This window comes from Mastigoproctus giganteus, chromosome 5 (genome assembly GCF_048544385.1).
Source record: "Mastigoproctus giganteus isolate SK-2022 chromosome 5, ASM4854438v1, whole genome shotgun sequence".
Classification (NCBI taxonomy): Eukaryota; Metazoa; Arthropoda; class Arachnida; order Uropygi; family Thelyphonidae; genus Mastigoproctus; species Mastigoproctus giganteus.
In genome coordinates this window covers 42,823,087-42,842,156 of record NC_143579.1, presented here as the reverse complement: position 1 = coordinate 42,842,156, position 19,070 = coordinate 42,823,087, and the positions used below count along the sequence as shown (strand labels likewise).

The 19,070-nt window shown below is 35.8% G+C and overlaps 1 protein-coding gene across 2 annotated transcripts in view; it reads right to left on the bottom strand.

Annotated features, from left to right (window-relative positions):
* Window positions 1-19,070, bottom strand: part of CSN7 (COP9 signalosome subunit 7) — an 81,081-nt gene that overhangs the window by 22,669 nt on the left and 39,342 nt on the right. For both annotated transcript variants that reach the window (XM_090373158.1, XM_090373157.1), the window contains exons 4-5: window positions 18,330-18,418; window positions 9,860-10,062 (exon numbers count right to left, since the gene is read on the bottom strand). In XM_090373158.1, coding sequence (XP_090229284.1) covers window positions 9,860-10,062; window positions 18,330-18,418 — 292 coding nt within the window. The remainder of the gene's footprint in view (window positions 1-9,859; window positions 10,063-18,329; window positions 18,419-19,070) is intronic.

Genomic DNA, 19,070 nt, shown 5'->3' with positions numbered 1-19,070 from the left:
TCCAATATATTTTTTAGTTCTATGGGGAGATATCGTTGTCCCACCATATAGAGTTTAGGACACTAAGAATCTTCCTACTTTGATGAATTCTTGTGTAAACTTCCTCTTTCCTCAATCCTTCTTTAGTTAATCTACATCCAAGATATTTGAAAAAGTCAACAGGTTTTAGATGTATAGACTGTGTAACTTTCAATTCATCAGGATGTTCCGATGTGCTTAGGTATTCTGTCTTTATAAAATTGATAGAGGCCCTATTGGTCATATGTAAGATGCAATTTTCTCAACGTGTCATAAGCTTCTTGTGTAATGATAACCTGATCATCGGCAAAATTTAGACTCCAAAGATATCTGTCATTAATTGGTACTCCAATTCCATAACAGCTTTTCCATTCTTGTAAAGCACATTCCAAGAAAACATTAAACAATAAAGGTGATAGGCTACATCCTTGTCTCAGCCCCTTTGTTGGATAGATTGTCTAACCCAAAGTATTCCCAACTTTAAAATATGCCACATTGTTATCGTACAATTCTCTAATCAAATCCACAACCTCTGGATCAACTGACATATTTTGAAGGGCTTTCCATAATTCCTTTCTTGGAACAGAGTCATAAGCCTTTTCTAAATTGATGAAGACAAAGAAGGTATCTTTATTCTTTGCTTTTCTTTTCTCCACCAGCTGTTGTAGAACAAACAGATTGTCCACACAAGAGCAACTGACCTAAATCCACTTTGTTCTTAACTTATCTTATCCTCCTCTCGTAATTTTAACTGAAGCACTTTAGAGTATAGTCTGGACATAATTTAAGCAAGAAATATTTTAGACCTGGATGAAGGCCTCCCTACTGTAGTGACAGATGAGAATCACCACAGTAGAGAGAAAAACGGGTGGAAAACAGCTGATAGATGAGTTACTGCCAGAAAAATTATTCAATAGATGCAGTATAGTCACAATGCTGTGGAAACAGACATTAATGAATAAAGATTTGGGACAGTGTGTACTAAACAGAAATTCCCCATCAACGAACAGATGTGAAACCAAAATGGACACAAAAGTACTTTTATTTTATCTTTTTTTTTAACGTAACTTCACAAATATGTTCAGAACTACCATAGTTTAGAAACCAATACACAAACATGTATACTTACTTTCAATTCAGCCCTTACAAATAAGGGAACAAAATATTTTCTTTAGCATTAGCAGAGGAATATGATGCAAGAAAGCAAGCTTATATAGCATTAGCCAAAAAAAAAACCATTCCCATTTCACCTATCTATTCACTTCAAAAGTTTGTCTAGTTCAGCCTTAAATTTATTAAAGCTGTCAACTTCCACAATGACAGACAGAAGTTTGTTCCAGCAATAAACCACCCACTGGCTAAAAGCAAAAAACTAACCTAACCTATCATTCCTCAATTTCAGTTTATGCACCACCAGGCTTGCAATCTAAGCAAGAGGAAGAATCTCATCAGCATTGAGCCTGCTAAAACCCATTCAAGGCCTTAATACACCTCAATCAGATCACCTCACAGGTGCATAGTCTCCAGACACAGCAATTTACAGAACTTAGGCCTTTCTTCATAAGAGCACCTCTTTGTTCCCCTCATCAGCCGTGTTGTCCTTCTCTGTACTTGTTCTAGCAACTCTACATCCTTCCTAAAATGAGGCCTCCATACCTGTATGCAGTACTCAAGGTGTGGCCTGACCACTGCCTTATACAAGGTGATAATCACCTCCTTATTCCTGTTAGCAAAATTTCTATATATCATTGACAAAACCCCATGACTCTTGCACCCTGTCTGCACTGCTCAGAAAACTTCCTATCTGACTGCACAATTACCCCCAGGTGTTTTTCATTCTCCACTATCCTGAATGTATTACTGCACAGTTGGTATGTTATTTGGATTACTGCTACCCATATGCAGTAATTTGCATTTGTCAATGTTAAACTTTTTTTTCATTTTTTTTTTTTCAGTTGCCACCTCTCAGCCCATCTGCCCAACTTTTCTAGATCCTGTTGCAGTAGCGTACCATCCTTACTGTCAATAACAACCCTTCCAAGCTTTGTTGTCATCTGCAAACTTGGACATTACATCTGATATACCTTCATCAATATCACTGATAAATACAGAAAACAAAAATGGGCTCAACACCGAACCCTGGACGACTCCACTAATAACGTTAGTCCATGAAGAGCAATGTCCATTGATTACCACTCTCTGTCTTCTAATCAACCATCCCTTTATCCATGGCAGTAACTTGCCCTTAATGCCATACTGCTCCAACTTGTACAGTAGTCTTCCATGTGCAATGGTATCAAAAGCTTTCCTAAAATCCAAGTATATGATATCAAAATTATTTTTGCATCTAGTTCCTTTGTGACCACATCGTAGTATCCAATCAAATTGATCAGACAAGACTTCCCCTTAACAAACCTCATGCTGTGTCTGAACTATAACTGCAATCTTGTCTATATGATCCTGCAGTGCTTCTTTAACCAGAACAGAAATTAAAACTAACAGGTCTACAATTACTTGTGTCACCTTTCAGTCCTCCTTTGTGAATTGGGGATACATTTGCACATCTCCAGAAAGTGAGGACCTCACCTGAGTCCAAGATTGCCCTCATAGTCATGGCTAAGGGCCTACTTACTTCCTTTGCTGCCTCCTTTAATATAACTAGATAGATCCCATCCACCCCAGTGCCTGCTCATGTTTAACTTCAACAATTTCTCCTCTACTTTCAGTTATTACAAAATCATTTAACTCCCTGTTAGAGTTAATAAGCTTCTGGCCTCACTTCTCTACAGAATTCCACATGTGTGAATGTAGATGCAAAATACTCATTCAGTCTGTCAGCTATCTGAGCAGAATCATGAATAATCAAACCATCAATAACAAGTGGACCAACCAGATTCATTCCCTTCCTTCTACAGTTTACATAAGTAAAGAACTCTTTGTTGTTTTTCTTTACATCCTTTGCTAAAGATTTCTCGTAATCTGCCATTGCTTGTCTAATCGCACTTGTGACTTGATTAGAGACTATCTTATATCTACCATAGTCATCTGTGTTGCCTGCTGATTTATATGCATCCCATGTTTTTCTTCTCTGCCACCAGTTTCATTAGTTCATCTGACATCCATTTAGGCCTAAACCTTGAACAGTATTTCTTAGTTGGTATGAAAAGCCTAACAGCTTCCAAGATTAATTCCTTGAACGCTTCCCATTTAGAATTTGCTGTCGGTAACATCATAAGTTGGTCCCACTGTATAAAATTTAAAAACTGTCTGAGACCACTGTAGTTACCTTTACGAAAGCAAAAACATTTCCCTTTACCCCTGATGGTAGTTACATCTTTGAGTAAATCCCACATCAGTGCCCTCTGATCATTGCCACCTAGTAATTCCTTTATTTGCAGATTCTTAATGCATGAATAATCACTAGTGATAATCAGATTAAGAGTCTTACACTCTGGTTGCCTCTCCAACATGTTGCTGCTTAATTACATGATCATCAATTACCTTGTTGATTCAACAGCAAAGTGAAACTGAACTATGTAGTTTGTTTAATGGATTCAATGGACAGAATTTCTATAGCTAAAACTCTTGAAATAAGATTACATATGTACACTTAAAATACCACAACACATTTATTAGGAACAGGAGCCAGTGAATAATTCCTGCACATGTGTTCATAAATGACAATTTATTAAATCTGAACAAAGCACAGTTCCACACCCTCAGCATAGTCCCTGCTTGTCAATATAAGTTTACCATTATTGGGGAAGGGCTAATGCTGTCAATGCCTATATTAAGTTAATCTACGATGGAAAATCTCATCTCTTTAATGGTTCCTTCAGTTTGAAAACAAATCAAATTCTAAGGAAATGAGATATGGACTCTAGGCAGGGTGGGGTATAACCTCCAATTTAATCACTAAAAAGGTCTTGTGATAGAATGAGTTTTCATGTAGAATCAATTGACCTTGCTCTAACAAGTCTGACTGCTTCTTTTGCAGTGAGGGACTCAAAAAATTTCCTTATAAATTAAACATAATATTCTCTATTGGTTATTTAACCTGTGGAAAGCAATGAATACAAAGAATAAATGCAAAAATGTAAGCAGAAATGACTCATGTTTCATTCATCTTGGTTGGCATCAAACTTTCTTGGGTTGGGGTGAAGAATAACAGTCATTCAGAACTCTCAATTCATTTCAGGTCCAAAACACCCTAACCATACGTCATCATCATCCAAGGCAGTTCAGTATATTGCTGCCTTGTTTGGAGAGGTCTGGGTTTCATTCCTGTCAACAACTATAAGAATTTCTAGTTCTCTTCAATCAAAGCTGTAATTAGCTGATCTCAAGTAGGAGTAGGGTTGCCTCCCCCAAAATGCTTGAGTTATTCTGAGTTTTCAGCCCACACAAATAGTTTAAATTTGAACCATACTTGATCAACTGCAATGACTTGTTCTAAAAAAACAAAATGCCTCTTTCTCATACCCATAGCAACAAACATGTGATTTGTTAATGATTGTCTTTTTCACCATGGACAGAAGATGGTATATCTAACAAGATGCAATTTTGCTTCCTCAAAATGACATAATCTGTACCATAGCTGATGCCAACCACGTATTCCATTAGTAATATGTAGTGGCAAATCATGCAAAGAAACAAGCTTACACAGCATCAGCCAAAAAAACCCTCTATCCCCACCTCATCTTCCCATTCTCTCTAGTAATCTAATTCTTCCTTAAACTTATTAGCTACTTTCACAACACTGGGTGGAAGTTTGTTCCAACACCTTAATAATTCACTGGCTGAAAGCCAATTTTTGCATATCTATCCTAAAGCTATCCTTTTTCAACTTAAATTTTTGTGTGCTTACGTGTTGTACAAGAAATAGAAGGATACCATCAGCATTTAGTTTGCCCAATCCATTTAAAGCCTTAACCACTTCAATCAGGTTTTATCACAGGTGCTAGTTTCCAAGAGCTGCAATTCGCAGAATTGAAGTCTTTTACAGTAAGGGTACTCAAAATGCAGCCTAACCATTGCCTTATACAACAGGATAATCACCACCTTGTCTGTTACATATCACTGGCAGAACCACATGAGCTGTCCTGCCACTCTACATGCCAGTGCTAAGAGAACTTCATGCCAAATTATACAATTACTCCTAATTCTCCAACACCTTGAATGCGGTACCACTTAACTTGCATGTTATTCTGGGATTACTGCTGCCCATGTATGATACCTTACATTTATCAACATTAAACCTGAACTACCACTTCTCAGCCCATCTATACAATTTTTTTTAGAACTTGTAGTAGGCCTTGATTCCTCTCGTTAACTACCCTGCCACCTTTATGTCATCTACAAATTTAAGACATGCTTGATATGCCTTCATCAATATTGTTAATAAATATTGAAAACAATATGGGGCCTAGCACTAAAACTTGAGGGACTCCACTAATATCATTAGTCAAAGAAGAGCAGTGCCCATTTATAACTGCCCTTTGTCTTCTGCCACTGAACCACCCCTTTATCCATAGCAGTAACCTTCCCCCAATTATACACTCACCCAATTTGTATAGCAGTCTTCCAAGAGAAACAGTATTAAAAGTTTTACTGAAGTCTATGATGCGAAAATTATTTTTTGCATCTAGTTCCTTTATCACCACCTACCTTATAGTATCTAATTAGACATGTTATCTGTTGTGCAATTGTGGGCTCTAGCATTGAGCTAAGCAGCTGAATGCTTGATTGGTCCCTCATTTTATTTACTTTGAGAAGATCAATCCCATTCTTTAACCCTCATATAAGTCCATCAGAACACTGAATTTGCACTTCATCTCCTTACACTCTTTGTCACGAACAAACAAAAAATTAATCCCTTTGGCTTTATAATATTCAGCTACAGGTGGCTTTGCAAAGAGGCAACAAATAACGCACATATAAAAAATCCTGCTACACTGAGCCTTTTTTTTGCTGTGCTGCTCTAGTCGGAAGCATGATTTTAGTCTAAATTTAATTTATAATTACTGCACAAAACTAAGGAACACAAGTATTATAACAATACACTAGTCCCAGGTGATGCAATGGCTGTACGTTTTTTTTTTTTTGTAGTTGTTGGCGCATCGGCTTCTGTGGCCATAATGCACCTCCCAAGGTTTTTGCAGTACTTTGATCCAAGCCCGAGGCGGGATTCAAACCCGCGACCTTTGGGTTGCCAGGCAGGCACTTTACCCACCTGGCTAGCCCAGTCGGCACAATGGCAGTATGTTACACTATTTTAAGTTACATTATGTAATGTGATACAGTTACAATTTAAAATCACTTCTGTGTTTTTTTTTTTTTTTGTTTTTTTTTGATAACCCAGTCAATTGTTCATTAAAGTATTCCAGATTAAGTTTGTTTTCAACACTGGATTCAACCATAAGAAAATGATGTCTCCAGTGAGAGACAGTAGTTCTGTCAAAAGTATGTATGCAAACCTCTTGAAAAAGATCATGTCACATGGTTTCACATTTGTTGTACATACCATGCAACAGATAAAGTAATAGTGATAAGTTTGTGAGTGTATAATATTTAATGTTCAACAAACAAAATACTATATAAGCACAATTTACAATAATTATATTTTAGAAAATATTGAGGACTATATAGAACTTATTGAGCAACTCTTGTATTCAGAATAATCATAAAAATCAACAAAATGTTCATACATCAAATATTTGAGAATAATTATATAGCAATATTGTTTATATCAATACTGTCTATAACATATGCCATTAAGGTGTATCAGAAAGTTGGGAAATGTTTTGACATTTAGTTAAAAATCTCAGAATAGGGAGAAAAGTTTGCTAATGATTTTAAAGTAGGAAGGATGGGTAACATCTAGACCAGGCAATACTGCTTCAAAATGACTTCAAGTGGCTGAAGGTATGGTATAGAAATGGAAAATGAAGTTTAATGATTCTAAATGTAAGGGTTTGCATCTGGGGAATGGAAATCCAGAAGTTACTTATAAGCTAGCATGAGAAGAGTTAAAATGTGGTTCAGAATGAAAAAGACTTAGGGGCTATGGTACACTCAGATGAAATTTAGTATGCAGTGTAAGGAGGCAGCCAGGAAGGCACACAGTGTCTTTTTCCATGATTTACAGGACTTTCATAGGAAGGGAAAACGATATCATTGTTCCTCTGTATAACATGATAGTGAGACTGCATTTAGAATATTGTGTTCAGATCTGGAGGTCACACTGAAGAAACGCAACCTAGCTAGTGACGGGTGCTAAGCAATGTTCATATGAAGAACAGCTTTAATGCAGACTGCTAAGCTTGGCATCTAGATATCTCTGAAAGTGGGGAAAGACCTGACTGAAGTATATAAAGTATATACAGGTTGATCATCACTAATCTGGTTACTGGTAATCCGGTTCTATCGCTAATTCGGACATAATTTCAAATTTCCTGGGTCAGCGCATAGACCTGCCGCTACTGTTTTGGTGACGGTTGCAGCATCAGCTGTTGGCGTGAACTCGTAAACACTGGAAAGCCATTCCCACTTGTTTTTCTGCATTTATTATTATTATAACCTGCTCACATTTAGCCTCAGCCATGGTTCTAATACATAAAGGAAGTGCCTCTCAAGGCGTAAAGCACAAACACAGTACATTGCCCATAACAGATAAAGTTGAACTGAAAAAACTCGGCAGCAGTGTGTCCTATGAGAAGTTTAACTCTACTTAAATTGTAAATTCCAGCAATTTCTCTCAGGTCCTCTTATTTTAGTAATTTTCTTTTAGCCATTCCTTTGAGATTTTTTTTTTTTTTGTTTACAGCACACTTGTACAAACTTGTGGAAAAACACAACACAATATGATGGATAATACAGCGAGCTAACGAACTTGTTTTATACTGATAAACTTATTGCGACGTTTGAATTTATTTTATTGGAATTAGTTTTATTGCAGCGCTCACCACGTGTGCAATAAACTGATCACAAACAACCTTCATAAGTATGCCGTAATAGTGTCATACTTATGTGGCCAACATAGCTTCTCAAGAAATAAAGTAACCTACTGGGCCACATCGGTCACATATATGCAACATAAAAAAAGTCGCTTTTTTTTTTTATATTTTAAGCAAAAAAATGACAACACTGACATTACAATATTTATTTTAGAATTACTAATCAAATTATTTGCAAATTATTTTTTGGCCCCTGGGGAATTTTTTTCTTAAACTGGCTTGGCAGTCAACGTGTTAAAGGTAGGAGGAGATGATTAGCTGTTGGGTAAACTGTATGTGCTAAAATAACCACCGGTGATCCAGCAAACTCACTAATCCAGCACCCCACAGGTCCCAACACTGCTGGATTAGTGATGGTCGACCTGTATAAGGAGACCTGATTGAGATGTATAACATATATATTCATCCTGAATTATATTATTTATAATTATTTTACTGTTCCCTTTCAGAATCAATAAAAAAAATAAACAATAGGGAAATAATTTTTAAAAAAAAATGAGGGAGGCACATTTTTAATGTGACAAGAACTAAGGGCCACAAATATAATATCTTAGGGAGTAATGGAGACTGGATCTCATAAGTTTTCCCTTGAGTAGCATGATACAGATCACTGGAATAAATTATTTGCCATGTAGGTCAAGTAACTATCCAATTCCTCTTTGATTTTAACCACTTTTTCATGAAAAAGTTTGGTTAAATTGAAAGAGGAATTGGATAGTCACTTTTTAGTGATGGGGAAAGTGTGAGTGATTGGAATTGTTTTTTCCTGACAGGCAGAAAAGGTTTGCTTTCTTGTATCATTTAACCATTCTAATACTAATGCAAAATATTATTTACCAAACTAACATTGAATTAAAATGGTATAAAAATATGTAAGTCTTTATTACAAGAAATCCTATATGCAATGTATCTATTAAAACAAGCAAAATATGAGGTGATGGTAGGTGTTTCTGCATATATTTCTTCTTCAGGAAATCTGTACCAGAACTTTGTTTGTATCAAAGACATTTTGTTATGAACAAAGCTGAAATTATGTTAACAATGCTGGGAAATATGCTCACATTCTATATCTGCAAAGAAAAATGAGGAGGTGGGGAAGAATTTTAGATATTCTATATGTACTTTAAAATTCTATGGACTCCATGACCACTGGCTAATACACTCCAATTTATATTCAATAGTATCTTCAAATTGCAATAATGATTGAAATAGCATCTTTCTGATAGTCTACACATGTGAAACGGATTTTTTTTTTTTTTTTTTAAATTCAAGGATAGGCATCTTGGTCAGAACATTTAGAGAAAACAATACCCACAGAAATGAAATTGCTCCTTGGGTAAGCCATGTTTCCAACAACTTTTTCAAGAATAAATAATCAGGAGAATCATACTTAAAGCATCTTAACAAAACCTGACAAGTACCCAAGAACAGAAAAGACAATAATAGGGAATGCTACTACTCTTGTGAAACTAAAACTGAAACCATACAATAATCACATTGTAACCATGATATTGTGCACTTTAATAAATATGGAGAGAGTTCCCTACTGTGGTGCTTTGAAGTTCATGAGAAATTCAGTGTTGGAGAGCTCTCCACAAATACGTTATTTAGATTGCTATTGCTGTGTGTGTGTGTGTGTGTGTGTGTGTGTGTGTGTGTGTGTGTGTGTGTGTGAGACATTTTGATGTTATTGTCTGTAAAGGATTTACAATATATAGGCTACCAGGGCCATAATGTATAAAGGAGAAAAGATAACAGTTTCAAAGTTAAACAAGCTATCCAAAGAATGTCTTTCAACATTTACACTGAAACGTGAAACTACTTACCATTCCTGTAATACAGAAACAATAGTATTAATATCTTCAGACCTTATATCTCTTCCAATAGTATAATCCACTTCTAATTGGTTATTTTTTTGATCCAATTTTCCACGAACTACATCAGCATATATTACTTCAATGATAAGATCTTCTAACTCTCTTAAGTTCCTCAGGTCTAGTTCTTTAAGTAATTTAGAATATGGAATGCACTGAAGAATACCAAAAAAATAAAAAATAAACACAAAAATAGAAGATTGTTTATTGTGAAATTTAGAATGGACTGCCTCATACATAACTTTATAAAAACAAAAGGGATTTATACAAAACTCTACAATGGTAATTGATAAACAAGGCAAATTCTCATTTTCAAAAAACAAAAATGACCATCATACTTATCACCACATGTCCTCATTGCTGCATGTCTTAATATAAGATCAGATTCACAATGAGCACTCACAATCATTTTTCAAATTAGTGGCACTGCTTTGCCACCTCACAAAAAAAAAAAAAAAAAAAAAATCATGTTTACAAAGTTGTGAGCAAACAGAATTCCAAACATTAATGTAGTGGAGTCTACACAATTTGGTGTAAAATTGTGGTGTAAAACATTACTGTAGTGGAGCCTACACAATTTGATTTTGGAGTCTACTGTTTTTAATATTTATTAACATGATATTGGTGTTTCATGTCTAAGTTTTCTGATGATACAAAGGGGGTTGGGTACTTATCGAGAGTAATCAGGGTATGCCATTTCAACAAGTGGCTTTTTAGATAACCCGGACAGATGAGCTGAAAAATGACAATTGAAGTTTAGCGATGATAAATGCAAGGAACTGCATTTAGGTAACAGCAATCCCAGAATAACATAGCATTTGGAGAGTTGAATTCAAGGTAGTTAAGATAGAAGAACCCCTAGGGATAACTGTACAGTCTAATGTGTAGTTCTCTTAAGTAGTACAGACAGGCTACCAGAACAGCTCATGGGGTTCTGTCAGTGATATATATATATATAGAGAGGCTTTGCACGAGCAGGGACAAAGTTGATTATCCCATTGTATAGGGCAATGGTCAGACTGCACCTTGAATGCTGCATACAGGTCTTGAAACTTCATTTTAGGAAAGACACGGATCTGGTGGAAAGATCACAGAGAAAAGAAACAAGATTAGTCAGGGGCACAGAAGGCTTGGGGGCTCACCCCAGGAAAACATCAGTTTTGTAAAGTGCAGTATCTAGAAATGAAGTATTGCAAGGAGACCTGAATGACGTTCTCCTTTAAAATGAGTTGAGTAAACTAAATGCTGATTGTGTTCATCCCATCCAAGAATTACGGTTTCAAATAGGGGATAAATATGAAATCCCCTATCTCTGTTGATGGTATTATGTTCAAAAGAACAAATCGGCAAACTCACAAGCCATTTCCAATACCCATCCACACAATCAAAGATAATGCATTGCCTGAAAACAATTTGGTGGTTCTCCTCCCACAAGTGTTCGGCCACAGCAGATCTGCCATAGTCTGTGGTATTATTGCACTATATGTTCCCCCATATGATCTTTAAACCAGCATTCTATCTCTCCAACACAGCACTCCCCACAATACAAACATTTAATCTCATATCCTGTACTCTCAATAGGTACAGGTTTGTACCTATTGAGACCTTTTACCTTTGACACAACTTGTGCATACTATCCAGGTTTAACAGAGCAGATCTCTAGAATATTATGCACCTGTCAGACACACTGTGTGCAGTTGCCAGAGTGGAAATTGCACAATGTACAATTTTCACTCTGGAAGCACAATCAATTGCCATCTGGCAATTGATTTCTGCATCATTCATAACTTCATTCTCAAAAATTTTCATTATGAATCCACTGTTAGCATTAGCATTAGCATTAGTAGAGGTGCACGATGCAAGAAAGCAAGCTTATACAGCTTCAGCCAAGAGAAAAAAAAAAAAAAACCCGCTCCCATTTCACCCCTCCATTCATTCCAAATACCTGTCCAGCTCAGCCTTAAATTTATTTAGACTATCAACTTCCACAAAAAAGACGGAAGTCTGTTCCACCAATCAACTATGTGCTGGCTAAAGGCAAACTCCCACACATCTATCCTTTAACTGTCTTTCCTCAATTCGAATTTATGCCCTCTTAGATGATTATTCCGATCAAAAGGAAGAATCCCATCAGCATTGAGCATGCTCAAACCATTCAAGGCTTTATAAACCTCTATCAGATCACCTCGCCGGTGCCTAGTCTCCAGACACTATAACTTGCAAAACTTAAGCCTTTCTTCGTAAGAGCAACCCTTTGTACCATTCACTAACCTTGTTGCCCTTCTCTGTACTCGTTCCAGCAGCTCTACATCCTTCTTGAAATGAGGCTCCAGACCTGTATACAGTACTCAAGGTGTGGCCTAACCATTGCCTTATACAAGGGAATAATCACCTCCTTATCCCTGCTAGAAAAATTCCTGTATATCATTAACAAGACACCATGAGCTATTCTTGCAGCCTGTCTGCACTGCTCAGAGAACTTCATATCTGCCTGCACAATTACCCCCAGGTCCTTTTCATTCTCTACCACTGTCAATGTAGTACCACAGAGTTGATACATTGCTCTGGGGTTGCTGTTTCCCATATGTAGTACTTTACATTTGTCAATGTTAAACTTCATTTACCACCTCTCAGCCCACCTGCTCAACTTTTCTAGATCCTGATGCAGCAGCGTACTGTCATTAGTGTCCTTAACAACCCTACCAACCTTCGTATCGTCTGCAAACTTGGACATTAAGCTTGATATACCATCATCAATATCATTTATAAATACAGTAAACAATGGACCCAATACTGAACCCTGAGGGACTCCTCTAATAACATTAGTCCACGAAGAGCAGTGTCCATTGATTACCACTCTCTGTCTTCTCTGACTCAACCATCCCTTTATCCACAGCAGCAATTTGCCTCCAATGCCACACTGCTCCAATTTGTTCAGCAGTCTTCCATGTGAAACAGTATCAAAAGCCTTTCTAAGATCCAAATATATAATATCAAAGTTATACCCTGCATCCAGTTCCTTTGTGACCACATCATAGTATCCAATCAAATTGGTCAGGCAAGACTTCCCCTTAACAAAACCATGCTGTGTCCAAGCTATAAATGAAGTCTTGTCTAGATGATCCTGCAGTGCTTCTTTAACCAGTGCCTCAATTAATTTTCCTGGAACAGAAGTTAAACTAACAGGCCTATAATTACTTGTGTCACCCTTTGATCCTCCTTTGTGAATTGGGGTCACAATTTGCACATCTCCAGTCCATGGATATTGCTCCTGAGTCCAAGGAAACTCTCATAATTATGGCTAAGGGTTTGCTTACTTCCTTTGCTGCCTCCTTTAATATAACTGGATAGATCCCATCCACCCCGGGTGCCTTTCTTATGTTTATCTTCAACAATTTCTCCTCCACTTTCCTCTCAGTTATTACAAAATCATCTAGCTCACTGTCGGAGTTTAATTCACCTCTGGCATTCCCCTCCCTGAATAACTCATGTGTGAATGTAGCTGCAAAGTACCCATTTAGTTTGTTAGCCACCTGAGCAGGATCATCAACAGTTGAACCATCGATATCCAGTGGACCAATTTGATTTATTCTTTTCCTTATAGAGTTTACATAGGTAAAGGAACTATTTGCTGTTTTTCCTCTGCATCCTTTGCCAAAGATTTCTCATAATCTGCCTTTGCCTGTCTAACCTCCTTTGTGACTTGGTTACAGACCAGCTTATCTATCATAGACTTCCATGTCACCCATTGATTTATGTATCCCATGCATTTTTCTTCTCTGCCAAATGTCTCATTAGTTCATCTGACATCCATTTAGGTCTAAACCTTGAACAATATTCCTTAGTTGGTATGTAAAGCCTAGTAGCTTCCATGATTAATATGTTTTGTGTCTTCTTGTAAATCTTCAGAACCTTCAATTTGCCTGAAATCTTTAATAGCACCTTTCATTAGCACTGTCAACCTCTGCCCAAATTGTTTTTTCTGGGATTTAGTAAATGTTGCACTTGGAATTTCATTCCATGCTAGTACTATATTGTAAACATCTGTAAAATCGATAACTTTTAACAATTCCATTTTAAGACATACATTAATGTCTTCTATTTTTATCAAAATTGAACTCAAACTTTTGTCTGTATTATCTCTTTAAACATTCTAGAACTCCCTTGATCCACAGCCTGGATCAAGGATGTGACATTCGGTGGTAAAAACATAGCCTTCATGTTTCCTCTTTTAACTTCCTCACAACTGGAATGTGAAGGAGCATTATCTATAAAGAGAATAGCCTTTTCTCTTCGTTTTTTTTTTTTTTTTTAATTAAATAATAACAAACTGCATTCACAACAAGTTGCACTAGTGTTCCACTTTCAAAAAAATAAAATCTACAAAAGGTCAATTTTCCATTTTTTTTAAATAACTACACAGTGTGAAAGGAAGGAAAATTTAAATTACAAAAAAATGTATAATTCTAAGCTTGTAAAATTAACTCGCAACTGAAGTAGTGCAATATCAATGAAAAAGACTTTTTCATTGATATTGCACTACTTTTGATGAGACACTGAGCAGTTCTCACATGCAATAACTCTGGAAAAAACACAAAAATAATTTCAAAAACCACACCAAGTAAAAATTTGTCTATATTTAGTACGGTATAAAAATATACAGATTTTTATCTTCAACCAAAAGTTAGTGAAGGTGCTTGATTTCCAAGGGGAAACCATGCAGATATATTAAAGAGGGAATGTCAGTTAATTTGGTGAACTGGTTAAGTGAAAGAAGTGATAATTATATTATAAATTCTTTCATTATCTTGAAGGAATTTTATTAATTTTAATAAAATCATTTTGTACATTTTATCATTTAGTAATTGGAGTTGAATCTGGTCACATTTGTCTTCTCTGTATTAATATTCATTTATTATAAAACAGAGATAATATAATACTGTATTGTCAGAATTTGCACACCAAAAAATTTGTTTCCTTTAATATCACCTGTTAGTCCAGATGGGAATGATTAAATCAGCAGAGTTCATATTAAAACAAATGGCATTGGTCTAGTTTTCCCAGTACAGCCACTCCCTGATTAACGTAAGGGTTGCATTCCGCGGAACTCTACATAAGCCGGAATTTCCCCCATGCTTGTGCAGCACTCACAACTGAGCTTGGTGAACTTACTGAATCAAAAAAAAAGAAATGTTCGATAAAACATGTGAATAGAATTATTTATTGTATTTATTCAATTTTTTATCTCATGCGGATAAAAATTATAAAAGTGTACAATTTAAAAAATTTCAAAATCATACAATTACAAAAAAAAAGAGAGGAGACAGGAATAACGTCAGTAAGTTTTACCTCTCAAGCATCATTGCCAGAATTGACATCTTCAGTTGATAAGTATGCCGCTGTGGAGGATTAGAAGGGGTCGGCCACTCAACCTTACGAAAGAACATATTAATGTACGAGTGGACAGTGGCTTTTTTCTTTTCATCGTAGATTTCTTTGTAACAAGCAAGCATATCATTCGCCCCTCTGTTCACTTTTAAGAATCGTTCGCTGTTAGGATCCATTTTCTCAAACCTCGCCATTGCCGATGCAATTTCACGAAATGCCACTGCCATCCCTCTGATGATAAAGCGTTTCGGCTCCTCATTTGGTTCATCTTAAGCTTTGTCAGCATTTTCTTCTTTCACTATTGCTGCCTGCAAGTCAATAAGTTCTTCGTAAGATAATACCTTCTCTTCTTCCTAACTCGTCCACATCTTTGGCAACAACCTCCAACTGAAGTAGCTCTGCAACCTTTACAATCTTATCTGTAACCTCTTCATATGATTTGTCTTTTTCAAACCCTTCGAAGCCTTTTATGTGCCGTGGGCATATTTTCTCTCATGCACCATTTAAACAACTTTTAGTAATTTCCGCCCAGGCCTTATTAATGTTTAAGATGGCGTGGTAAATATTGTAAGATTTCCAAAAGTCTCTTAACATAAAATTTTTCTCACCGTCTACTGCAGACAATGTCTGAGCAAATGTGTGTAAATAGTATGCTTTTAAATTCAAAATAACACCCTGATTCATAGGTTGGATGAGTGAAGTCGTGTTTGGCGGTAGAAAAAAAATAATATACATGTTCCAATTGAAATCATCTAGATGCATAAGATGTCCAGGGGCATTATCTAATAGAAGCAGAATCTTGAAAGGAACGTCGCTGTCTTTACAATATTTTTCAACCCCAGGAAAGAAACAGCATTTAAACCAATCCTCAGAGAGAGATATTGTTATCTATGCTCTCTGGTTCGATCGAAAATGCACAGGTAGGGTGGCTTTATTGATGCCCTTAAATTCACAAGGATTTCAAGAATGGTACACAAGTGGTGGTATTAATCTGTAATCTCCCGCTGCATTAGTCCCAAGCAAGAGTGTGGCCCTATCTTTTGAAGCCTTGAAACCTGGCATTGTCTTTTCTCTTTGGCAATGTATGTTCGATCCGGCATTTTTTTCCAATACAGAGCAGTGTTGTCAACATAAAAAATTTGCTGTATTTAATAGCCACTTTTATCAATAATTTTTTCTAACACATCACAAAATTTCTCTGCAGCTGCAGAATCAGCACTCACGACTTCACCACATACTTTAATGTTTTGAAAACCAGTGCTATGCTTGAACCTATTAAACCACCCGTTGCTTACCATGAACTTGGGTTGGGGTTTGCTGTATTTTATATTGATTTTAGAGTTTATAGTTGTATAAAAAGAAAATGTTGTAAAAAGTATAAAATACAAAAATATGTTGATGAATTTTAATGTTTCAAGTTTTTAATTTGGCTGGAACAAGAATCACAATTCATAGCAGTTTGCCTTTGAAGTTTAAAGTTTAATCGAGTTCTAGATAGTGGAGATCATCCTCTTTGGGGCAGGGGTGGTAACATAACCTCAATGTTTGATTTATCATATGGAGAATATGACTAAGGATCAAAAGATTAAAATTGATAGGATAGAGGTATAAAGCGTGGAGCTTATTGCTCAGGAAGTGCAGGTACAAGTAGGTGTTAGGGTAGTGATGATGATGGGGTTCGCTGTAAATACTTCTTGCTTTTGCTTGTCTCTCCTTCTCTCTCACTTTTCTTTTTCTCTTTCTTTTTCTCCTGCTATTTCTGTTTCGGCCATTGGACTCATGGGCACTCGCTTCTGAATCTGATTTTACATCCATATTATTAATAGCTGTTCCATCTTCAATATAGCACCTGAACATTGTTTTATGATCACTGTTGATCTTAAGTGCATTGATTATTTGACACGTTCTTTTATACGCACACTGTCCTTTAAAATAGTATTCAATGCTGAAGCAGCGAGGCCTAATTCCCTTGCAATAGATGATAAACTTTGTCCTGCTTTGTACTTCTTAATCATTTTCATCTTCATTTCTAAATCATTTTTTTTTTTGTTTCCTGGCACTGCCAGCACTTGCACTTTCCATTGGTCCCTTTCCTTTCATCATTGTAATATGTAGATGAAATGAAGAGAAGTTTCTGAAAATTTGTTTTTTATATGATTGAAGATTTCAGTGAAGGGGAACTCGTTTCACCATAATATCGTAACGTAAAAATCCACAGAATTCCAGTTATCGGGATTATCGCAAATGCAATAAGATTGAGTTTACTACCCGTTTATAATAAAGATAGTGCTAACAGAAAAGTCCAATAAACCAGAAATTGCAAATTGTTTTTGTTTTTTAGTTGTGACCTTCAGAAACGTGCTTTAGAAAAATATCACAAAGGCATTCAAACAGAAAAGCCCAATAAATCGGAAAGTGCAAATTGTTTTTATTGTTTTTTAGTCGTGACCTTCAGAAACGTGCCACAAAGGTGTTCAAAATTGCTTCTTATAATGGGAACATATGATAACGATGAAAGTGTCATGCAATTTCCATTATAAATACGACCTTTTAGAGAGATAAATAGCTTAATAATATAGCGAAATTTTCAACTTCCAAGGACTTGGAATGAATTACAAAAAAAAAAAAATAATAAAATAAACCACAATATGTTATTGTGGTTCACATTACAATATTTTCACAATACCTCCATTTATCTCTACATGTGAAAATACATTTCCATATTTTTTTCAGTTTGTACTGGCTGGAAAAAACTTACATAAAGTCGAGTTAATTATGTAAGTCAGGGAATTCCTGTATATTAAACGCATTATGCTTTCAATATGAAAATGCTATATCATATTATAACTGTTGCTATCTGCTGTCCCAATAACTCTTAAATTTTTTTTGTTTTAGAAAATTGATCTTTTTCTTTTTTTTTTTTTTTTTTTTGTCTGCTACACTTACTGAAGATCTACCTTCTGAATTTACTGATAAATAAATAAATCTTAAGAAAGACATTAGCATGAAATATATGAAAAAATTAAACTCCTACCTTTGTCTTAGTTGCTAAAGAGACTATTGTAAGATGCCTTAATTTTGTTACCATGGCTGGGGTTAACACTGGCAGCTGATTTTTACTCTCTGAAATTAATATTATTAATTTTAGTCTCAAGAATTACAATATAAAACTTAATGACTACTTTTTTTATATTTTAAATGGAGGAGCATACATCCAAATTTTATAGACAGCACAAGGAGAGGCCAAAACCTTTACACTATGGCACTAATATCAAGTTGAGATCTGTAACATAGTGTAAGGACTTTGTTCATTCCTTGTCCTACCTATAAAGTATACATAAATTGTTTCACTACCTTTACCAATAACTAGGCCACACTTATTAGCTGAAACAGAAAAATGAACTTCCTGCATATCTTCCCCATCTGCTCCAGCTCCACCACCACCTCTTCTCCTTCCAGGTCCACCAGGAGTACTAAATTCTGGATGACCAGGCCATCATCAAATCCTTTTCCCATAGATTGGTCTCTTTTCATCACACTTTGAATAAGTTCTTGAAGAATATTGCTAGCAGTCTGAATTTGTTCTTGGAGAAGATATGCAAGAGGTTAATTTTCCTGTTTCCAGCTAACAAGTACAGCCTAGTTATTGGTAAAGGTGGTGAAACAATTAAAGTTATTAATCAGCAATCTGGAGCATATGTAGAAAGTATAAATAAATAAATTTATTTGATGTTTATGTTCTGGTTGTTGACCATTGACTTAGACCATATGGCAC